The sequence below is a fragment of the Mytilus galloprovincialis genome, chromosome 11 (genome assembly GCF_965363235.1).
Source record: "Mytilus galloprovincialis chromosome 11, xbMytGall1.hap1.1, whole genome shotgun sequence".
Classification (NCBI taxonomy): Eukaryota; Metazoa; Mollusca; class Bivalvia; order Mytilida; family Mytilidae; genus Mytilus; species Mytilus galloprovincialis.
The window spans coordinates 626,904-647,952 of NC_134848.1; the positions used below are offsets into that span (position 1 = coordinate 626,904).

General features: G+C 32.5%; 1 protein-coding gene across 1 annotated transcript; it reads left to right on the forward strand.

Annotated features, from left to right (window-relative positions):
* Window positions 1-15,694: 15,694 nt before the first annotated feature.
* LOC143051487 (BTB/POZ domain-containing protein 2-like) lies at window positions 15,695-20,020 on the forward strand. Its single transcript, XM_076224351.1, has 3 exons — window positions 15,695-15,748; window positions 17,877-18,130; window positions 18,875-20,020. The coding sequence occupies exons 2-3, from the start codon at window positions 17,877-17,879 to the stop codon at window positions 19,935-19,937; spliced, it is 1,317 nt and encodes a 438-aa protein (XP_076080466.1). The 5' UTR covers window positions 15,695-15,748; the 3' UTR covers window positions 19,938-20,020.
* Window positions 20,021-21,049: the final 1,029 nt, after the last annotated feature.

Here is a 21,049-nt window from a genome sequence, read left to right on the forward strand (position 1 = left end):
AAAGTGCTTTTCAATAAAATATTTGAAAATAGAAAATTTAAGTACTGTTATTGGATAATTCAAATATCTATGATTTTATATCTTTACACTGCAAGAACATATTGCTCGTTGGAACAAAACAATATGTTAGAATAATTTCCACTCAAATGTTTTTAATCTATTTTCAGTCATATTTTAAGTTATAAGCCACCTGTATCGTGTTCCTAATTCCTATTGAACGAAGGACACAATTATCACTGGTGGTAAGCGGATGGTGGTAACTAAAAGTTACGACCATCCGGAGATGGGAGACAACTCTAGGGATAAGTTTTTCTTTTCCGATTTTCGTGCAGTAAAAGGTTCATTTGAGTCAAACCGCTTGTCTCATACATACTATTCGGTGGTTCTGAGATATTGAAACCAAATTTGATGCATTAAAACATTCCAATTGTCGTAAAATAGTCATTCAAAAATTCGAGCATGATGGTCGTAACTAAAAAAACAAAAATGTTGAGGATGGTCGTAACGAAAATTTGTGATGGTCGTAACTCTGTTTTAAATAAGACCGAATAAAGCAAGTCAAGAGTTTTAGAACACGTACGCTTTATTTTTAGCCTGGATTTTTAGAAGTCATATTGTTATTTGGTGAAATCAAGCTGATAATAAGGTGGACAGTTATGTCCATTACGAAGTCCATGAGTAGCGTGTAGCCATTTATACAATATAAACATATAATATACACATAATGTTCAATCTGCATATCGTGGGGTTTGTATGTGATAGTTGCCGCAGTACATTTCGTTCTACCTAAGTCTTTGACATATTATCCTGGTTACAAGCTTAAGCCTGGCTTCAAACAAGTATTTTATTTTACTCTTAAAGTCAGCGCGTGTAGCAGTGTAAAATATATATATCAACAATATTCATACTTTCGAGGTTAATACAATTTTCATTGCGACACAATAGATTCAGTTTTCATTCCGTACCAATACTTAGAACTAATATCAATGATATACCGCTATATATCCGATGGATACATCTGTTGTAGAGTTGTCACTGACTCAGACGTACTTATAAATATAATTATTTTCTGTGACTGTATATTACATTAATTTGTAGGATCCTTTACTATAGATAATTTAGCTGATCTGTAACAATAACATCTCCATGCCTTATATATCATGTACTGTAGTACGCCGCTAGATTAAAACTGACGAGTAAAGGTATTGGTGTCACGATATCACAGTAGCATGAGTTCGAATCCCGGCGAGGGAAGAACCAAAAATTTGCGAAAGCAAATTTACAGATCTAACATTGTTGGGTTGATGTTTAGACGAGTTGTATATATATATATAGATAATCGTTATGTAATCGATAAACAATATACAGCACGTTAAAAAATCCTTGGTTGAGTTCAATATCGTAGCGGCTACGTAGCTGCTATGAATATCTATGTAGCAACTAGTCTATAGCTACACGTTCAATTGTCAAAATCTACGTAGTACTATACGTAGCTACTACGATATTGAACTCAACCCAGGACTCCGAAGTGTATTTGTGGATTTAATTTCCACATGAACCACCGAAAGCCGAATATTTGAAGGCCTATAATTTATAAGAACTGAAATAGCTGATTAAAAGTTAAAGATGTTTGTTCAGAATTGTACGTTTAATAATTTCATCTGCCGACATGATTGCAGAAAAAAAGTCGAAAATAAAAAAAATATATGAGGGAACACGCGTGCATTTAATAATTTTATGCCTTAACGTACAGTAAAAAAATATATTAATACACAACCCTAACATACTTTTTGGCTTAATGCGAGTTGATAAGTTTTCACTGTTACTCCTAAATGATGAGCGTTTGGAATATATCAGAACTGTGTGTGTTTAATAATTTTCTAGCTCAATTTCTGCATACCATTATCATAGTAACAAATAATATTGTTTGTAACAAATCATATATGACATCTGAGTTTATTACTTTTACTTTTAAAATATATTAATAAAAGTTTGTCTAAATACTCGAGTTACGGTCATCTTTCAAAGTTACGACCATCATCCAAAATATTATAGTTGAATTTACGACCATCACACATTTAAAGTTACGACCATCATGCTCCAACTTTTGAATGACTATTTTACGAAAATAGGAATGATTTTGTCTATCAAATTTGGTTTCAATATCAACGCACTCACGATAAGTGTATATGAGACAAGCGGTTTGGCTCAAATGAACATTTTACTGCACGAAAATATGAAAAGAAAAACTTATCCCTAGAGTTGTCTCCCATCTCCGGATGGTCGTAACTAAAAGTTATAAAAGACCATCCGCTTACCACCAGTGAATTATATTTCTTGATAATTACACATGTAATTCTAATGAAGGTATTCTATGCTTGAAAAATGAAATTGTATCATCGAGAAAGATCTTAATTGTTGTTTAATGTACTACTTGATAAAGAGGAAAAATTATCATTTGATAAATACCACTTTCCGCGGGTTTCGTGTGTATACCTTTGTAGGTGAACCACGCATTCACACATTCACATGTTACACATACTATTAGTAACATAGTATGCTAGTGACCCAATACGGTATATATGGGGTCAGTAAATTCCATACTTCCCCTACTTTGACTTTAGGGTTCCCATAGATTTCATTTAGACCAAAATGCATATGCTTATTTACTGGTTACATTCTTTAGTTATGTCTCTACGATATGAAATAAAGAGATCATATATGGGACCAGTACGTAAACAAAATTAATTATCTGTGATTATTATATATCTTTCAAAAAGAGGCGTGTTTTGAGAAACAGCTGTATTTGCAAAGTGCAACCTTCACTAACATTTATTCAAATACAAAACTCTCTGAAAACACTAAGACCATGTTCACACCAAACGCCGTGTACAGTAAACATGTTTACAATTAGTTTAATGTAATGGACACTGGTTTCATGTTAAATTTGTTCACATCTATACACCTTGTTTAATTACCTGTACATCAGATTTGCTCACACATGTAAACTATATGTCATTTAAATGATCATTACGTAGAACCGAATGCAAAGTTTTCGGACAACTTTTCTAGCAGTAAGGGAACGACCATTTGACTTCAAAAAGGGGGATGGAAATATTCCGATACCCAATTGGATTAAAACAATCTGGTCATACAGATGATAAAAATATTCTGAATCAAGAGTTTCCCCGTTCATTATTGTGTTAAATATTGAAAAAAAAGTATTTGATCACCAGCATCGAAAAAAAACGGAATACCCGTTCGCGCGAAACAAATCTGATTCAGATAAAAAAAAAATACCCTCCCTCTTTTTGAAGTTAATTGCACGATGTTGCTCCTTTATGGAAGCCATTTTGATGATGTGTAGTAGTTTGAATATACTAAATATGTCTTGATTACGCATTAGAAAACGTAAGCTGCAGCAGCGTGCTTACAGACGAAAAAAAAGGATTGAGATATTAGCTAGGCATCACTACATTTTTATCTTTTCTCTTTGTTTCAAATGGTATTTCTTCTCCAAGGAGTATTTGGCAAAGGGATAATGTAATGTTGTTTTTTTTTTATCTTAAGTGTAGTTTAACGGATCTGAGATACTAGAAAAACATATCATTTACCCCACAATTTGTTTTAGTGAATCGTTGTTTGAGTAAAGACCAGTGGCGAATATTTCTGTGTACGTCAAGTCGATTCGGGAAGATCTTTTCAAATGAATTAGGCAGCAACTATTATTTTTTTATTTTTTTTGGGGGGGGAGGGGAGGTGGATTTTTTTCAGGACAAATTTTGGTGACAAGTCGAAATCAATTTTAGCATTATATAAAGTGGAAGCTGAGGGTGAAACAAACAAACAAAGTTTCAGGGTCAAAATTTTTTTTTCTCCCAAAACAAAAACAAAAAATTTTCCAAAAAAAAATCCATAAACCTTCCCCCTTCTTTATGTTTTATATTCTACTATAATAGGCTCCTCGGAAAAAATAAATTGGTTCCTGCCTCATCATGGGTTCGGCAATGATGCTGCTTTGAGTCTTGATTAGGGGTTAATAAAGTACGTTGAAAAAAATAAACAAAATAACCATGTAAATTATAGACAACAATTTCTGTAAAGAACGTTATTAATAATTATTAAAAATATTTTAAGAATATCAATTTTATTCAAAAATAGTTTCCTCCCCAAAAGAGGGACGAAAGATATCAGAGGAACAGTCAAACTCATAACTCGACAATAAACCGAAAACGCCATGGCTAAAAATGAAAAGGACAAAGAAACAAACAACAGTCCACATAACACAACATAGAAAACTAAAGAATAAACAACACGAACCCCACCAAAAACTAGGGATAATCTTAGGTGCTCCGGAAGGGTAAGCATATCCTGCTACACATGTTACACCCCTCCTATTGCTTATGAGATAACAAATCCGGAAAATAGTCTAATTCGGTAGGTCACATTTATGAAAGGGAAGGGGACTGTAGTTACGACGTAAGGAACATATCCGATATCATTTGTTAACGATCAACCAATTCGTGATGGCGTCCGTAAAATTTACGAAGAGATGATTTCAACTTCACCATTTGGAACTCTTAATTTAATAGCTTCCTTGTGAGTAACAATCCTCTATCAAGAAAATCATAATAGGAAAGGAAAGCACGGGAATATCGTATCAATTGGTAGATATACAGTATACACCGTGTGTAGGTGCTGCTCTTTATCCGTAAAGTTTTGTTTTCAATCGACCCTCATTATCAATTTCTAGATGTAAGTCAATGTATGAGGCCGATTTAACTGTATCTGTAGTATCCTTTATCTCTAGTTCAATGGGATAGATGCGTTCGGCATAGTCACCAAATTTTGAATTATTTAGTGAAAGAACATCATCTATATAGCGGAAAGTAGAGTTAAAGAATATTGCTAACTTCTTAACTTTCTTCATAAGAAGTTCCTGTATGAAGCCAGCCTAAATATATACAAGATTAAACTAATGTACTAAATGCCCAGTTTTGTGTACACTTGACCTACACAAGGCCTACATCGACTATCGACTGTGTGGTGACAAAACATGATTTAAACTACATGTAAACATTGACCTTCTGCTGTTTTTTGTTCCATGCATGGTCGGGTTGTAATGGGTTTTTTTTACACATTCCCCATTTCCATTCTCAATTTTATTGAGATTTATCAACGGGAACGCAATTGTGTTTAGTTTACGTGTGAGTTACACTAACACAACACCGAATTTAGGTCAATGTGAACACGGCCTAATTCGCGCAACATTACTTATTTATAAGAACGATATACTACCTACGTGCATGTCTGTTGACATAAAATGTCTACAGCCTGTTTGAAAATATAATGATAAATACTTTAAATGTAATGTTTAGCAGTTAATCATTCCAACATTCAAGATTATACAATGTATCCAATCCCGCCTCTGTCTCCATTCTACATCTTACTGATTCTTCCTCAAATTATAAGTTTAGATCTTTTGTCATAACAGTTTCATATCTAACCATATATCTAATATGATTTAGCTTATATATGAACTAGAAGCATTCTTACGAAGCCATATTTGCAAAAGGATGTATGACGCTACTAGTCTGATGCATGAGTTCACTAAAAGTTTTATAGAAATTATAAAAATGAAGATGTGGTATGATTGCCAATGAGACAACTCATCTGATTTTTGTATAGCTTCCAATCACAGTCATTGATTTTATACAAAAGACGTTCAAAGTAATAAGATCATAGAATTTACAAGTTAAATAATTTGTTAAATGACTTAGGGGTAGGAATTTTTCTCTCTTTTACTCTGTGCCTCAAATTTCTTTAACTATTCTGGGCTTCTTTTTTTTTTGCAATATGGAATATTTAGAACATGTTAACGATATAACTCTTTATTGTAAGTCTTATTGAGGTATTTTTGTATTGTTAGCTTGTATTTTTTATATACCGCATTTACATAAAAAAAAAAGCACATTTAGGTATTCGACTTACTTTTTGGTTACGGTCTTGACAATAACAGCCTACCAAGAGTATTGAGGAAGGATCTATGATTTCAATAACTGCGAAGAGTTAATATATGCCCTTCAAAACAATTTGAATACCAAATATGCATTATATTATGAATCTATTTTGCATTCGGGGCTGTAAATAAACAATGCATACCGTAAACTGTGAATTTATGCTGATTCTTCATTGTTAAGACACCGGATTTTCCCAATCTTTATTAAATATTCATGACTTCATATATGACTTAATTCCATTAAAATCTCTGAGATTAATCAGATTTTGCAAAATTTAGTATGATCTCCTTTTTTCACCAAATATAGGTTACATTCCTGTAAATATCTACAATACAATTTCCCATTGGAACTCCTTTTGCGGCTAAAACCGTACCGCTTCTACCTCCAAGTCTTAAAAAAAATGGAAAATTTATATGCTCTTCTATTTTTTCAAACGTCAAAATATAGGGATTTGCGGTATATTTTTAACATTTTCATGCCCCAAACGTCTACGAGATCAAACCTACATACGTGATTTCTTGAATGACAATATAATTGTTACGTTTGGAGGACGTGTTTTTCAACAGACTGTCGGAATTCCAAGTGTGCCCCCTCTTCTTGCCGACTTGTTTCTTTAATATTATGAGACTGACTTTATACAGGAGAGACGATAAGAAGTTAACAATATATTTTAATTTTACGTTCCGCTATAAAGATGACTTTCTCTCCTAAAATATACAACATTTGGTGACTATTTTGAACGAATCTATCCCATCGAACTGGAGTTATAGGATACTACAGATACAGTTAATTCGGCCTCATATCTTGACTTACATCTAGAAATTGACAATGAGGCTTGGTTGAAAACAAAACTTTATGACAAAAGAGATGATTTCAGCTTTCTAATTGTGAATTTTCCATTTCTATGTAACAACATTCCAGCAGCGCCTGCATACAGAGTATTCATCTCCCAATTGATACGATATTCCCGTGCTTGCATTTCCTATAATGATTTCCTTGATACAGGGTTGCTACATGTACTCACAAGGAGAATATTATCCCTTCATAAATTTTACGGACGCCGTCACTTTAATCAATTTCTTTTCACGAATGTGACCTATTTACCGGACTTGTAATAACATAAGCAACACCACGGGTACCACGTGTAAATCAGGATCTGCTTACCCTTCCGGACCACCTTGGGTTCGTAATGCTTAGTCTTTAGTTTTATATGCTTAGTCTTTAGTTTTATATGCTGTGTCTTCTGTATTATTATTTGTCTATATTTGTCTTTTTATTTTTCGTCATGGCGTTGTCAATTTATTTTATTATCTATGAGTTTGACTCTCCCTCTAGTATCTTTCGTTCCTCTTCTAGAATTCTTCACTACCCATACCTTGATTTAAGGTTCTATTAGAATTCATCTAGACAAAAATGCATATGCTTATTTACTGGTAACACTCCTAAGTTATGTCTCTACGATTGGAAAATATAGAGATCATGTCCGGGAACCAGTACATAAAAATCAAATTATCAACAAGAAGTAATTGTAACATGATGCTGTTACGAAGTCTCTTAAACAAAGCTCCCATATTATTTTGATTTGTTTAATTGTCCCATACAAGAATATATATGGTTTATTGGTAGGGATCTTAATCGTTTACACGTTTTTAAACAAGAGGGGGTGGGGTGACCCCCTAGGGACTTCCCTTTTATTTCTTTTCATTTGTTTTATTGTCCCCTACAAGAATATATACTGTTAAGGGGTGGTGATCTGGACCGTTTACACTATAATAGCACATTCGCAAATTGAATGGGGTGGGGTGACCCCCAGGGACTTCCCTTTATTTCATTAAATTTATTTTATCGTCCCATTCAAGAATATATTTGAATTAGGGGTGGGGATTTGGACCGTTTACAAGATAATAGCATATTCTCAAAGGAGTAGGTCCAGTAAGACCCCTTTTTGGACCCAAAATATAGCAGTTTTACAAAATTGTTAAAATGTAAACTTTTAGTTATTTATTGCATAGTAAAATGCTTCTGCTATATAAATATGGGCTGTTTTAACAATACAATGCCCATATGTTGGGTACTAGCACCAGTAAGTCATGCTAAATTACTAAAAACTTCACAATTCTAGCATTTTAGTTAAATTTTAGACGGTTTTCGTGTAAAACGAAAGTGTCTGCATTCGTGTTCATCCTTAAAATTGAAATGTAAGTTGTATTTTACGATAATACATAACATATATAAAGGTTGAGGACGAAGACAGAAGCGGCCACTTTCATTTCAGACAAAAACCAGCTGAAAAGTGACATTTTTCGACATATTTGGTAGATTTTTCATATTTCAGCTTGAATCGGTGCGTATTTTATGACTTGATCAGTTAAAATCTTTCACATAAACTAATTGATTTAAATAAGATAGACACTTAAGTGTTTAAAAAGTGTTAAAATCTTTCGTCAGATGAACCTGAAATTTGAGGCCAAATTCGGCCCTTACCGGACCTACTCCTTTAAGGGGGTGGGAATGACCCCCAGGGATTCTTCCTTTATTTCATGTGATTTGTTTATAATCCTGGTACTTTTGATATCTATTGTTTAATTGTCCTATGATCATTTCTGAAGACTGTGTGTGTTTATCACTTAAAGTTTTCAAGTTATATTCATTTGAAAATTTTCGAAAATAAAATCTAATAGGGTTTTATAGGAAACCCCTCCCTTCTTTCGACTCCCCAAAATACCCCTTAATAGACCCCAATGCACAAACGAACGATTGATGGCTCACATAGACATATTAGTCTAAAATTTTATGAAACCCTTAGTAAATCTGACAAGTGGTTTTAGAGAAACGCTGCGGACAAGTTCATTTTTTAAAGAAGAAGAAGAAGAAGAAGAAGAAGAAGAAGAAGAAGAAGAAGAAGAAGAAGAAGAAGAAGAAGAAGAACTGAGCAAAAAAGGTAAGTCTCTAAACTTTGTTTTGTTTGGGAGACTTAATGAATAAAAAGATTGAAATGAAATAATAATAATAATAATAATAATAATAATAATAATAATAAAAATGATACTACTACTACTACTACTACTACTACTACTACTAATAATAATAATAATAATAATAATAATAATAATAAAAATGATACTACTGCTACTACTAATACTACTACTACTACTACTACTACTACTACTAATAATAACTCTGCATTTCTTTGGTTGATTGACTGATTGATCGTTGTTTTTTATGCCCCACCTACAATAGTAGGGGGGCATTATGTTTTCTGGTCTGTGCGTCCGTTCGTCCGTGCGTCCGTCCGTCCGTCTGTCTGTTCGTCCGTCTGTCCCGCTCCAGGTTAAAGTTAAAAGGTAAGTCTCTAAACTTTGTTTTGTTTGGGAGACTTAATGAATAAAAAGAAGAAGAAGAAGAACAAGAAGAAGAAGAAGAAGAAGAACTGAGCAAAAAAGGTAAGTCTCTAAACTTTGTTTTGTTTGGGAGACTTAATGAATAATTTGTATCTCCACAAAAGAGGCATGGTTTTAGAAACAACTGTATTTACAAATTGCAACCTTCAACTTTACTAAGTGTTTTAAAACCATGTGATATTGAAATGAAATAATAATAATAATAATAATAATAATAATAATAATAATAATAATAATAATAATAATAATAATAATAATAATAATAATAATAATACTTTTACTACTACTACTACTACTACTAATACTAATAATAATAATAATAATAATAATAATAATAATAATAATAATAATAATAATAATAATAATAATAATAATAATAAAAATGATACTACTACTACTACTACTACTACTACTACTACTACTACTACTACTACTACTACTAATAATAATAATAATAATAATAATAATAAAAATGATACTACTGCTACTACTAATACTACTACTACTACTACTACTACTACTAATAATAATAACTCTGCATTTCTTTGGTTGATTGACTGATTGATCGTTGTTTTTTTATGCCCCACCTACAATAGTAGAGGGGCATTATGTTTTCTGGTCTGTGCGTCCGTTCGTCCGTGCGTCCGTCCGTCCGTCTGTCTGTTCGTCCGTCTGTCCCGCTCCAGGTTAAAGTTTTTGGTCAAGGTAGTTTTTGATGAAGTTGAAGTCCAATCAACTTCAAACTTAGTACACATGTTCCCTATGATATGATCTTTATAATTTTAATGCCAAATTAGAGTGTTTACCCCAATTTCACGGTCCACTGAACATGGAAAATGATAGTGCAAGTGGGGCATTCGTGTACTGAGGACACATTCTTGTTTAAACTTCCAATGAAAAACATTTCATAATGACTTTATGAAACTTCGATGATTTTGCAGGTTTTACACAGGGAATTTTAATGTTACGACCATTTTCTATGTCAACACCATTACATGCTCACTTATATCAAGTTTAGTTAAAAATCATTCAACAATAAGTAAAATTTGGTTCGAAGTGAAGATTTTAAGTATTTTTACAGAAAAAAAAAGTTTGCTACTTTCGTCCATTGTTTTCAATTTATATATATAAATCTTTATAATAGTCATGTATTTCATTTTTCAAATTTCTTATTAATTTCTTATTTGTCTGTTTGTCTTTTTATTTTAAGCCATGGCGTTGTGAGTTTATTTTCGATCTATGAGTTTGACTGTCCCTTCTCCATACACATATATCATGAAATTGAAATAAATTGATTTCTAAATTACCCAATGTGATTGTAGTAGGTCAAGGTGTATATTAATCGGAAATAACGGAAAGAGATGCATTTTTCGAGTGATTTTAATCATTATTTTTTAAACGAGTACATGAACCCCTTCTTTTTCAAAAGACATTTGGCTTGAAATTGTATGAATATTATTTGTTCCGATATTTATTTAATTAGACAATTATGGAGCAAAAAATACCGTTTGTTTTTCTAAAAGCGTAAATTATTTAATTACACAATCTAAGATATATTCCTTATCTATTTTACAAAAATCCGCATTAGTTGAGTTTTTGAAACAAAACAAATAATTATGTCTGTCCATACATGCCAAATGATAGAAATGTCCAAGAAACTGAAATTGTAATCAAATGTCAAAAAAGTTCGACCCAATTTGTCTCTTAATTTAGCACGTGAAGGTATATCATATTTAATACACATTTGAATTATTAAAATGCAAAAATATCTTACGTGCAATTTCCACAAAGAAAACTTGGATCAAAACTGTATCGTATGCCCTGAAAAGGTCACCCGCGATTAATTTAGAGCCCTGTGGCGGAAATATTAGAACGGCTCTGGGAAATATTCTGTATCTGATAAGATTTCAAAATGTTGAAATGACATTCTTTTCCGAAGAGGTGGCTATCTCTTGTTTACTTACAGATGATGAGATGCTATGTATTTATAATTCCCATGTCGGTGTAATATCAAAAACATTTACAAGTAGTTTCAGAGGTCCCGTATCTAAACGAACAACTTATAACATCACTAGATATGGACAGATTGCTGGACCGATGGGAAACATCAGGTAAACAGTATCTCATTTTTGTCTCAGATAAAGATATTTGGCTTAAAGGAGTTTTTCTTCCTTATGTTCAACTAATAGGTTTCAACCAGTTTGGAAACCAACAGGGTTTCAGAAGCATTAGCATACGAATAATGGACGATTCCAACGAAGAAAAGATTCATGAAACCAAATAAACAATCTATGGACCAAGTAATGGTCAAATTTGGCAGATGGGACAACATCCCTTATGCGCCTCGAAATGAGGAACTCAAAAGTCACGTGTAAAGAAAAAATCTCTGTGTAGTGATATTGGACATGTTTCTATTTTTAAAAAATGACTGAACTTAATTATTTGTGGTGATTAGGAAAGTAGAGGAACATAGAATAAATGTGTAAAAACTATGGAGCTATTGAATGTGTTCAAAGTATTTAATTTTCAAAGAACTTATTGTGTTAAAAGGGGGATATTTTACCACAAGGAGCCGCATCACAAAAGGATGTTCGGGGTTTGCTAATTTACGGAAAAAGTAATCCCACTTCGTACCCCGAAAATTTAACCACATATGTGAAAATGTCACAGCTTCGAAACGAGCTATCATACATATCCAAGTTTACGATATGGACTGAGCTACAGGAAAAAACGTTACCATTACCGCCTATGTAAAAACAATTAAAGATATTGAGCCAGATGAACTTTTCAAAACCAGTTCGTGTTCATTCAATGAGAGATTACTTAATTCAAATGGATAAGATTGAACATCCGACTTATTATGGTGTAAATTGTAAAGAATCTGTCACAGACAAGTGATCCGGGGAGACTATTAAGTTTTAGAACTCTCAATTGATAGTTGCAGGATCTAAAATTAATCAAGGACAATTTGCAGGGCTTTCATTTAGTGTGTAAAGTGATTTTTTGAAATTTCAAACAATAATCGACAATTTATGTTTAATTTATATTTGTTTTAAATCATTCAGGAAAAGATAATGAGTTATATACTATTGTTTTTTTGTTGATCTTTATTGTCCTTTTTAGCTATTGTGCATGCGTTATCAGTTTATTTTCGACTCTTGCATGAGTTTTAACGTCCCTTTGGCATCTTTCGCCTTTCTTTTTCAAGCAAAAAGTAAAATCACAAATATCAAGCAACTGACATTAAAAAAATTAATACTTTCAGAATAATCAAAGAAAACGTACTTACTTAAACATCAGATGTTTAGTAGTTGTCGTTTGTTGATGTGGTTCATACGTGTTTCTCGTTTTTTATATAGACTATATAGATTAGACCGTTGGTTTTCCCGTTTGAATGGTTTTACACTAGTCATTGTGGGGGCCCTTTTTATCTTACCGTTCGGTGTGAGCCACGGCTCCGTGTTGAAGACCGTACTTTGATCTTTAATGGTTTACATTAAAATTGTGAAATTGGAGAGTTGTCTCGTTAGCACTCATAACACATCGACTTATATCTATACACGGTTATAAATGCAGATTGAAGATTAAATGATACTTTTAATAATAACTTTATCTTATGATCTTTTTAAATTTGCCTATATCATAACTATTTTCTTGTTAAATTATATACTTTTCTGATACACAAATCATTTTTAATTTATGTATAATTGCACTTCAAATATTCCTTTATTCTAGGCCTATGCATATTTATTATAATGGTTTGGCCTTGTATTTATGGTTTTTTTTCGTATATACTGACAATAACGAAATTCTCATTTTATAACTATCCTGGATCTAAACATCTGTATTGATACTGTTAGTCAAAGAGTGTTCTACCAGCAAAGTAGCTCATTTATATCTTGGCATTTGTCTTTATCATCTCTTCTTGGTTAAAAATTGTCAGAGAAAATATTCTCAAGCTGCTTATGACTACTCCTATATTCAAACAATAAATACATTTGATAGAAGGATCAATAATACATTAGATTCATGACAATAAGCATGATAAGCATGATAAGAGAGTTCGTGGTTTACAGATGAAATGAAAAATAAAACAAAATTTAAAACAAACAAGAATAATTGCTTACCCTTTTGTCATTTCAGGGCCTTTTATATCTTACTATGCGGTTAAGTTTATTGTTGAAGGCCATGCTGAGACCTGTAGTTGTTAATTTCTATGTCAATTGGTTTCTTGTGGAGAGTTTGTATCATTGGCAATTATATACAACATTATCTTCATAGATAAATCATGTATAAGGATAGATATAAACAAGAATGTGTCCATAGTACACGGATGCTCCACTCGCACTATCATTGTGTATGTTCAGGGGACCGTAAATTGGAGTTAGAACTATTATTTACATTAAAATAGGAATGGTCATAATGTACGAAACATGTGTACTAAGTTTCAATTTGATTGAACTAGAACTTCCTTAAGAAAACTACCTTAAGGTTGCATTTCTGTAAATATTGACAATGCAATTTTCCATAGGAACTCCTTTTACGGCTAAAACTGTACCACTTTTACTCTGAAGTTTAAAAAAAAAACTTATCCTATAATTGAAAGGTAATATGCTCCACATTTTTTTTAAAGGTCAAAATATAGGGCTGTGCGGCATATTTTCAACGTTTATATGACCTGAACTTCTCAGATTTTAAACTAACACTAATTTTCTTAACTACCCCTACCTCGAGTGAAAGGTTACCACAGATTTCAATGTAAACAATGTGCACATGTTTATTTACTGGTCACATTTCCAAGTTGTCTCTGTGAGATGGAACACAGAAAGCATAACTGGTAACCAGTATGTAAACAAAATTAATTTTCTATGAATATTCAAGATCTCCCCAAAAGAGGCGTGTTTTGAGAAACAGCTGTATTTACAAAGTGCAACCTTAACAAAAAAAAATACCTGAAGCGTGAAAGACGAACATACGGACGGACAAATGAACCCACGGACGGACAAACAAGAAAAAAAATATGGCACTCTACTATCGTAGCTGGAGAATAACGATGAAACTTTCTAATGTCGTAACTACAATCCGTCCACTTTTCCAGAATGTTTACATTAGACTTATCAGTGGGTTGGTACTACAGTAAGCAACAAACTGTTGCTCAGTTTTTAGTTTTCTATTTTGTGTTTTGTGTGCTATTGGTTTTCTGGTTATTTTTTTGTTATTTTTTAGCCTCAGCATTTTAGTTTAAACTTTTGAGTTTGAATAGCCATTTGGTATCAGTAGTCTCTCTTTTACAGTAATATCAATGCACAGAAAAAAGTTTCAGTCACATTAGAAATGAAAAAAAGTTGGATTTTTCAGTATAAATCCTCCTTAGCATCACTTCCATTTATACCTCAATTTTTGAATTACACAAAACATGAACATGAAAATCATCTTTTGCTTGCTTTATATTAGCCCTATGTATATATACTTATTCAATTTAATCAACTGGATGTTGTTTTCAAAAATTCATTAAACCCTTCTATTTTTTTTCAAATAAATCTAATTATAGGAAAAATATGTTTTCTGCATAAAATGTCTTACCTATTGCATACACCAATATTTTCCACCCATTCAAGAAATGTTATGTATTTACAAAGATTCAACAATAAACAGCCGTGCATTTTTAGCATTTTGTTATAATGTTTTATGCAATTGCAAGTAAAATGTCCGTTAAAAACCATTGTCGATACAAAAATATCGACACTGGTGTAAAATTATAAAATAATCTATTTTGTTTTTGTAAATATTTAACAGTTCAATTAGAATTTAATTATAAATGTTTACTATCATGTGTATGCTTAACTTTAAATTTAATGAATTTGTACCCCCTCCCCCCTTCGTTTCAATCTGCACATGTCTTACTAGCTGAGCTGCATGCATGTCTTCGAAATTTTCAAAAATAAAAACTTTTGAGTAAAACTTTTCAATATATTATATTTCTTTTCTTCTTTTAGTATTGCTTTTGAAATGCGACATTAAATCATTACACAAATAGTATCAATACTCAATTCTCCACTCAATCAGAACACTGCGACCATTATAGTAAAGTAGAGTCAGCTATTAAGAACAAACTATAAAAGTCAGGTTAACGAGGGCCTTAACTAGTCAGATCGAGTAAACGTATTGTATTAAAGAGTTCATTATTCATAGATTACAAAAATAGACAAATACGTATGGTAATTCTCAATTGCCTGTTCTAAAAATACATATTTTTTTGTGATCGATACTTCCTTTTCCGGAAAATCGTATTGATAAACAGCCAGTTTACTGTGAGATATCAACAAGGTTTGTTACTTATTTTTATCATTTAATAGTAAAAGTTGTTCAATTTAATATTTTTATCTACATGGAAAGAGCACAATAGAGGCGTGATCCAAATACAGACAATAATAGTATTAAAACAACATGTAAATGAAATATTGATGCAAGTAGTCCAAAAATTTAGGACATCTTGAAAATGTAATCGTAATTTCATTCCACCACGTTTTTATTCCGGGTCAGAGGCGGATTTAGGGGGAGGGCAGGGGGCCCGGCCCCCCCCCTTTTTGGGAAAAAATTTGGTTGTTTATATAGGGAATCACTGAAGCGTGACTAGAGCGGGCCCCCTCTTAGGTCAGTCAGTGGGCCCCCACTTATGAAAATTTCTGGATCCGCCACTGCGGGTAACTAATTTTCACTACAGAATATTGGATGTAAATAGTGTGATATCATTGTTTATCACATATTTTGTACTGATATGTACGTTTTTGCATGGCCAATAATAGCCGGAAGTCAAGGTTGGTTATCAGCCCTCGGGGCCGATATCGATATCAGCCCTCGAAATCCATATCAAGCCCCCGAGTTTAACTTCCGGTAAACTGTCAATCAAAGACTATTTGTAAACAAGTTGAGCACAATGAAAAGAAATTTAGAAAGTTACGAATCTGCTGTAGAAGAAAAAAGTAGAAATCAACAGTGAAAATCACAAAAGTTCCCGTAAAATTTTGACGTCATAAAGAATTTATAAAATATATGACGCCACACTGGAATGAGTAGCGATATAGGATTCTTCTTAAGCATTTTTAACATTTGTAATGTAACATTTTAAAGTCGTTTAATATTTGCAATTCTTAGAATTAATATATTTATTGTTAATCATTTCTGAAACTTTTCACAAAACGTTGTTTACCTACTGTGATACGAACTTTTTTAACTCACAGTGATACATTTTTTATTTTATTTTCGTTAAATATCTTTTTGATTTTTGATGAAATATCAAACATAATTTGGTGTAAGCTATTTGTTTTCTCTTGCTTAAAAATATGTGATAAATAGATTATTACATGTCATTTTTCATATGGTCCCTGGTATCAGCCCACGACCCATATCAAGCCCTCTGGCTTGATATGGGAGTCTAGGGCTGATACCAGGTCAATATGAAAAATGCCATGTAATAATCTATAATTATATTAGACACGACGATATGACTTGTTGTTACATGCATATCAGTCCAAATAATTGGGACGTGTTGGAAGGCTATTTTAAAATTTGCCTTGATGCCATCCTGTGTCGATGTAAGGCGTCGAAGAATAAAAATGTAATAGTCTATTGTAACAGTGGTTTAATTTTTTGAGTGTTGGGAGTTTGATGAAATGGTGCAAGTTGTGAAAATAAGTGAGAGCGTTTGAATGGTGCGAGTTGTTGGTAGCACTGTAGTAATTGCATTCCGGAATTTAGGTTGTTATTTTGTGTACAAAGTATATGAACACTGTTTTTGGACAAACCATAAAGTATCAACTGAACATAATTTCCCAAGCTAAGGGATGAAATAATTTTACAAACACATGATACAGGTGAACATGAATTTTTAACATTAAAAAAAAATCTGTATTAAATGCATGATAAAAGACATCAATGCACTGCTAGCCTTAGGTTTTTAAAGATAGCAAAAAAAGTAAACGATTATGATACATATTTAAATTAATTTCTGAATAATATAATGAAAGTACTTCAGATAACTGTGTATGTAGAACTTAGGGCAGTATTAGAAAGTTGTGAAGATCCTATCATTATCCCTTATGGGCCAGGAAATACTACCGTGCCACCAGTAAGGAATTTTCGTCTGCTTACAAAACGTAGAGTAGACGGCAAGAAACCAGATACGGAACTTTATTTGTGGTTTAATCTATTAACCTACGCTAATTAAAACAAGCGCTATATATATAAAGTTATGAAGTAACATCCCAATTTCTATTCTCTATTTTACTAACGATTATTCTTATATAATACTTCAGACAATCGTCGGCTCGGAGACAAACCGGCTAAAACTATTTAAAAGTGTATTTATATTAATTAATAATATTTAATAGCATATAGATATAGATAGTTGGTATGTATATTTGGGATACTTAACTATTTCACAAATTCATTTTAGATGGATGCAAATAATACAACAGACTGGCGCGATAACAAAGGTTTGCCGGAATGTATGATGTATATGCTGCAAAACGAGATCATGTGTGACGTCACACTCAGAGTAGGAGATGATAGAACTCCTATTAAAGCACACCGGTACATGCTGTCTAGCCGAAGTGCCGTCTTCCATACAATGTTTGAAGGGTCTCTACCAGAAAAAGGGGATATAATTCTACCCGATGTGGATGAAGATACCTTTCGAGATATTCTAAAGTGAGTACATGAAAAGAAATTAATTTACAAAAAAAAGAATATCGTATTTTGATTGTTAGTGCTTCTTTCAGCACTCTCGTTCATTGACTTGTGATAGCTTTCCTTCGGAGTAACTGCATACTAGAAAGTGTTGTGGTAATCGTAATAACACATACATGTCAAACGGTATAGAAAATTAAAGCTATTTCGGACACAAATTTACTACATAAAGACGCTCATTACAAAAACAAAAAAGGTTCTTTATCTCGAAGTCACTAGTCATTGTGATGAATTTAACAAGATGCAAGTGTATCACCTAACGTCGGCCTCATATCTTGACCTACATCTAGAAATTGACAATGAGGGTCGGTTAAAAACAAAACTTTAAAACAAAAGAGATTATATCAGCTTCCCAATTGTGATCTTTCCATATCTGAGTAGCAACATTCTAGCCGCGCCTGCATACGAATTATATATCTCCCAATTGATACGATATTTCCATGCTTGTAGTTCCTCTCATGATTTCCTTGATAGAGGTTTACAGCTCACAAGGAAGCTATTAAATCAAGAGTTCCAAATGGTAAAGTTGAAATCTTTCCTTCATAAACTTTACGGACGCCATTACCAGTTGGTTGACAGTTATGGAATAACAGTTTCACAGATGGAATCGAATATGTTTTTATTAATGTAAACCCACAAGGGCAGTTTGGAAGAACTGAATCTATTAAGTGAACTTAAAATGAAGTTAATTATTTTCTCTTATAGATATTTCTATAGCGACGACATCACAATAACAAACAACAATGTGAAGGAGATGTTGTATGCAGCTGATAAGTACATGTTAGCTGCAGTTAAGGGAGAATGCGAGACAGTTCTTAAACAAACGGCACAATCAGAGCATGCGACAAAGGCTTTACAAACAGCATACCAATACCATCTGTCAGAGCTCCAAAAAGATAGCTTAGACTATATAGAGACGAATACAAAGGCATGCCTTCTGTCAGAACATGCAGTAAGCCTTTCCAGGGATTGCTTGGAGATAATTTTGAAATCAGATTATCTAGACTGCACTGAAACAGACATATGTCAATTTATTTTAAAATGGGGTAAACACCAGTGTGAGCTTGCCAAGTTAGAGTCTTCTGGTGGAAATATCAGAGAAGCTCTTGGAAGTGTCCTGTTTCTGATACGATTCCCAAATGTTGAAATGAAATTCTTTTCTGAAGCTGTTGCTAGCTCTTGTTTACTTACGAGTGACGAAATGGTATCCATTTATCAGTCTCATTTCGGTGTAATATCAAAAGCCTTTCCAAGTAGTTTGAGAGCTCCTGTAACTAAACGTCAAACCTATAGCATCAATCGATATGGACAGATTACTGGACCAATTGGAACATCGGGAAATCAGTCTCTCATATTTTTTTCAGATAAAGATATTTGGCTCAAAGGAGTTGTAATTTTTCTTCCTTATGTTGCACCAGCAGGATATAACTATGGATTCCAACAAAACCAGGGTTCAATAAATATAAGCATACGAATAATGAACGATTCCAACGAGGAAAAGTTTCATGAAAACCAACCAACAAACTATGGACCATATAACGGTGAAATTTGGCAAATGAACTTTTCAAAACCAGTTCGTGTTCATTCCATGAGAGATTACATAATTCAAATGGATGATATTGGACATCAGACTTATTGTGGTACAAACTGTAACGAGTCTGTCACAGACCAGCAATCTGGAGTGACTATAAAGTTTAAGAACTCTAAAGAGAGTGGTGGAACTGACATAAGTCAAGGACAATTTGCTGGGCTTTCATTTAGTGTGTAAATTGATTTAAAATTTTCAAACAACAATGATCAATTTATTAATAACTTATATTGGTTTCAAATAATCCAGAAAAAGATGATGAGTATTGTGAATTCTGATGTCTTTTGATCCTTTTCTTATATCAATATGTTGGCGTTGTCAGTTTAATTTCGATTTATAGGTATGAACGTCCATTTTAGTATCACCATTTAAAGCATCTAACACATTCAATTTCTATATTCATCTATTTTCATATATTTTGGTCATATATAATACTTGAAATGATTTTATGGTTGGAAATTCAAAATATGTACTGATTTTATAGTTTTATAAAACTGAATAAAAAAAATTGATATAAATTTTCATTATCTACATAAATAAGAAGATGTGATGGGAGTGCCAAATGAGACAACTCTCGATCCACGTAACAATGTACAAGGATGTATAAAAATTAACAATTATAGTTCAAACTACGGTCTTCACAGCGAAGAATGGTAGTGCAAATGTAAATAATATTCAAAGAACATCGTATTTATACAACATGCATAAGATAACCTTCACTAATAAGTTCATTGTGTAGTTTTAATAACTCACACGTTTAAGTCAAATCAGCCACACTTTTCATAAGTCCGTTGACTGTAATGAATTATTCGTTTAACAGATGATATTCGATGTGTTCCTTATATGTCGTAACATGCCGTTATATGCCAGTTACATTCCAATTCGTTATATGCCAGTTGTCTTCTAATTCGTTATATGCCAGTTGTATTCTAATTCGTTATATGCCAGTTGTATTCTTATTCGTTATATACCAGTTGTATTCTAATTCGTTATATGCCAGTTGTATTCTAATTCGTTATATGCTATTGAATTCTAATCCGTTATATGCCAGTTGTATTCTTATTCGTTATATGTCAGTTGTATTCTTATTCGTTATATGTCAGTTGTATTCTAATTCGTTATATGTCAGTTGTATTCTAATCCGTTATATGCTAGTTGTATTCTAATTCGTTATATGCTAGTTGTATTCTTATTCGTTATATGCCAGTTGTATTCTAATTCGTTATATGCTAGTTGTCTTCTAATTCGTTATATGCCAGTTTTATTCTAGTTCTTGATATGCTATATATAGC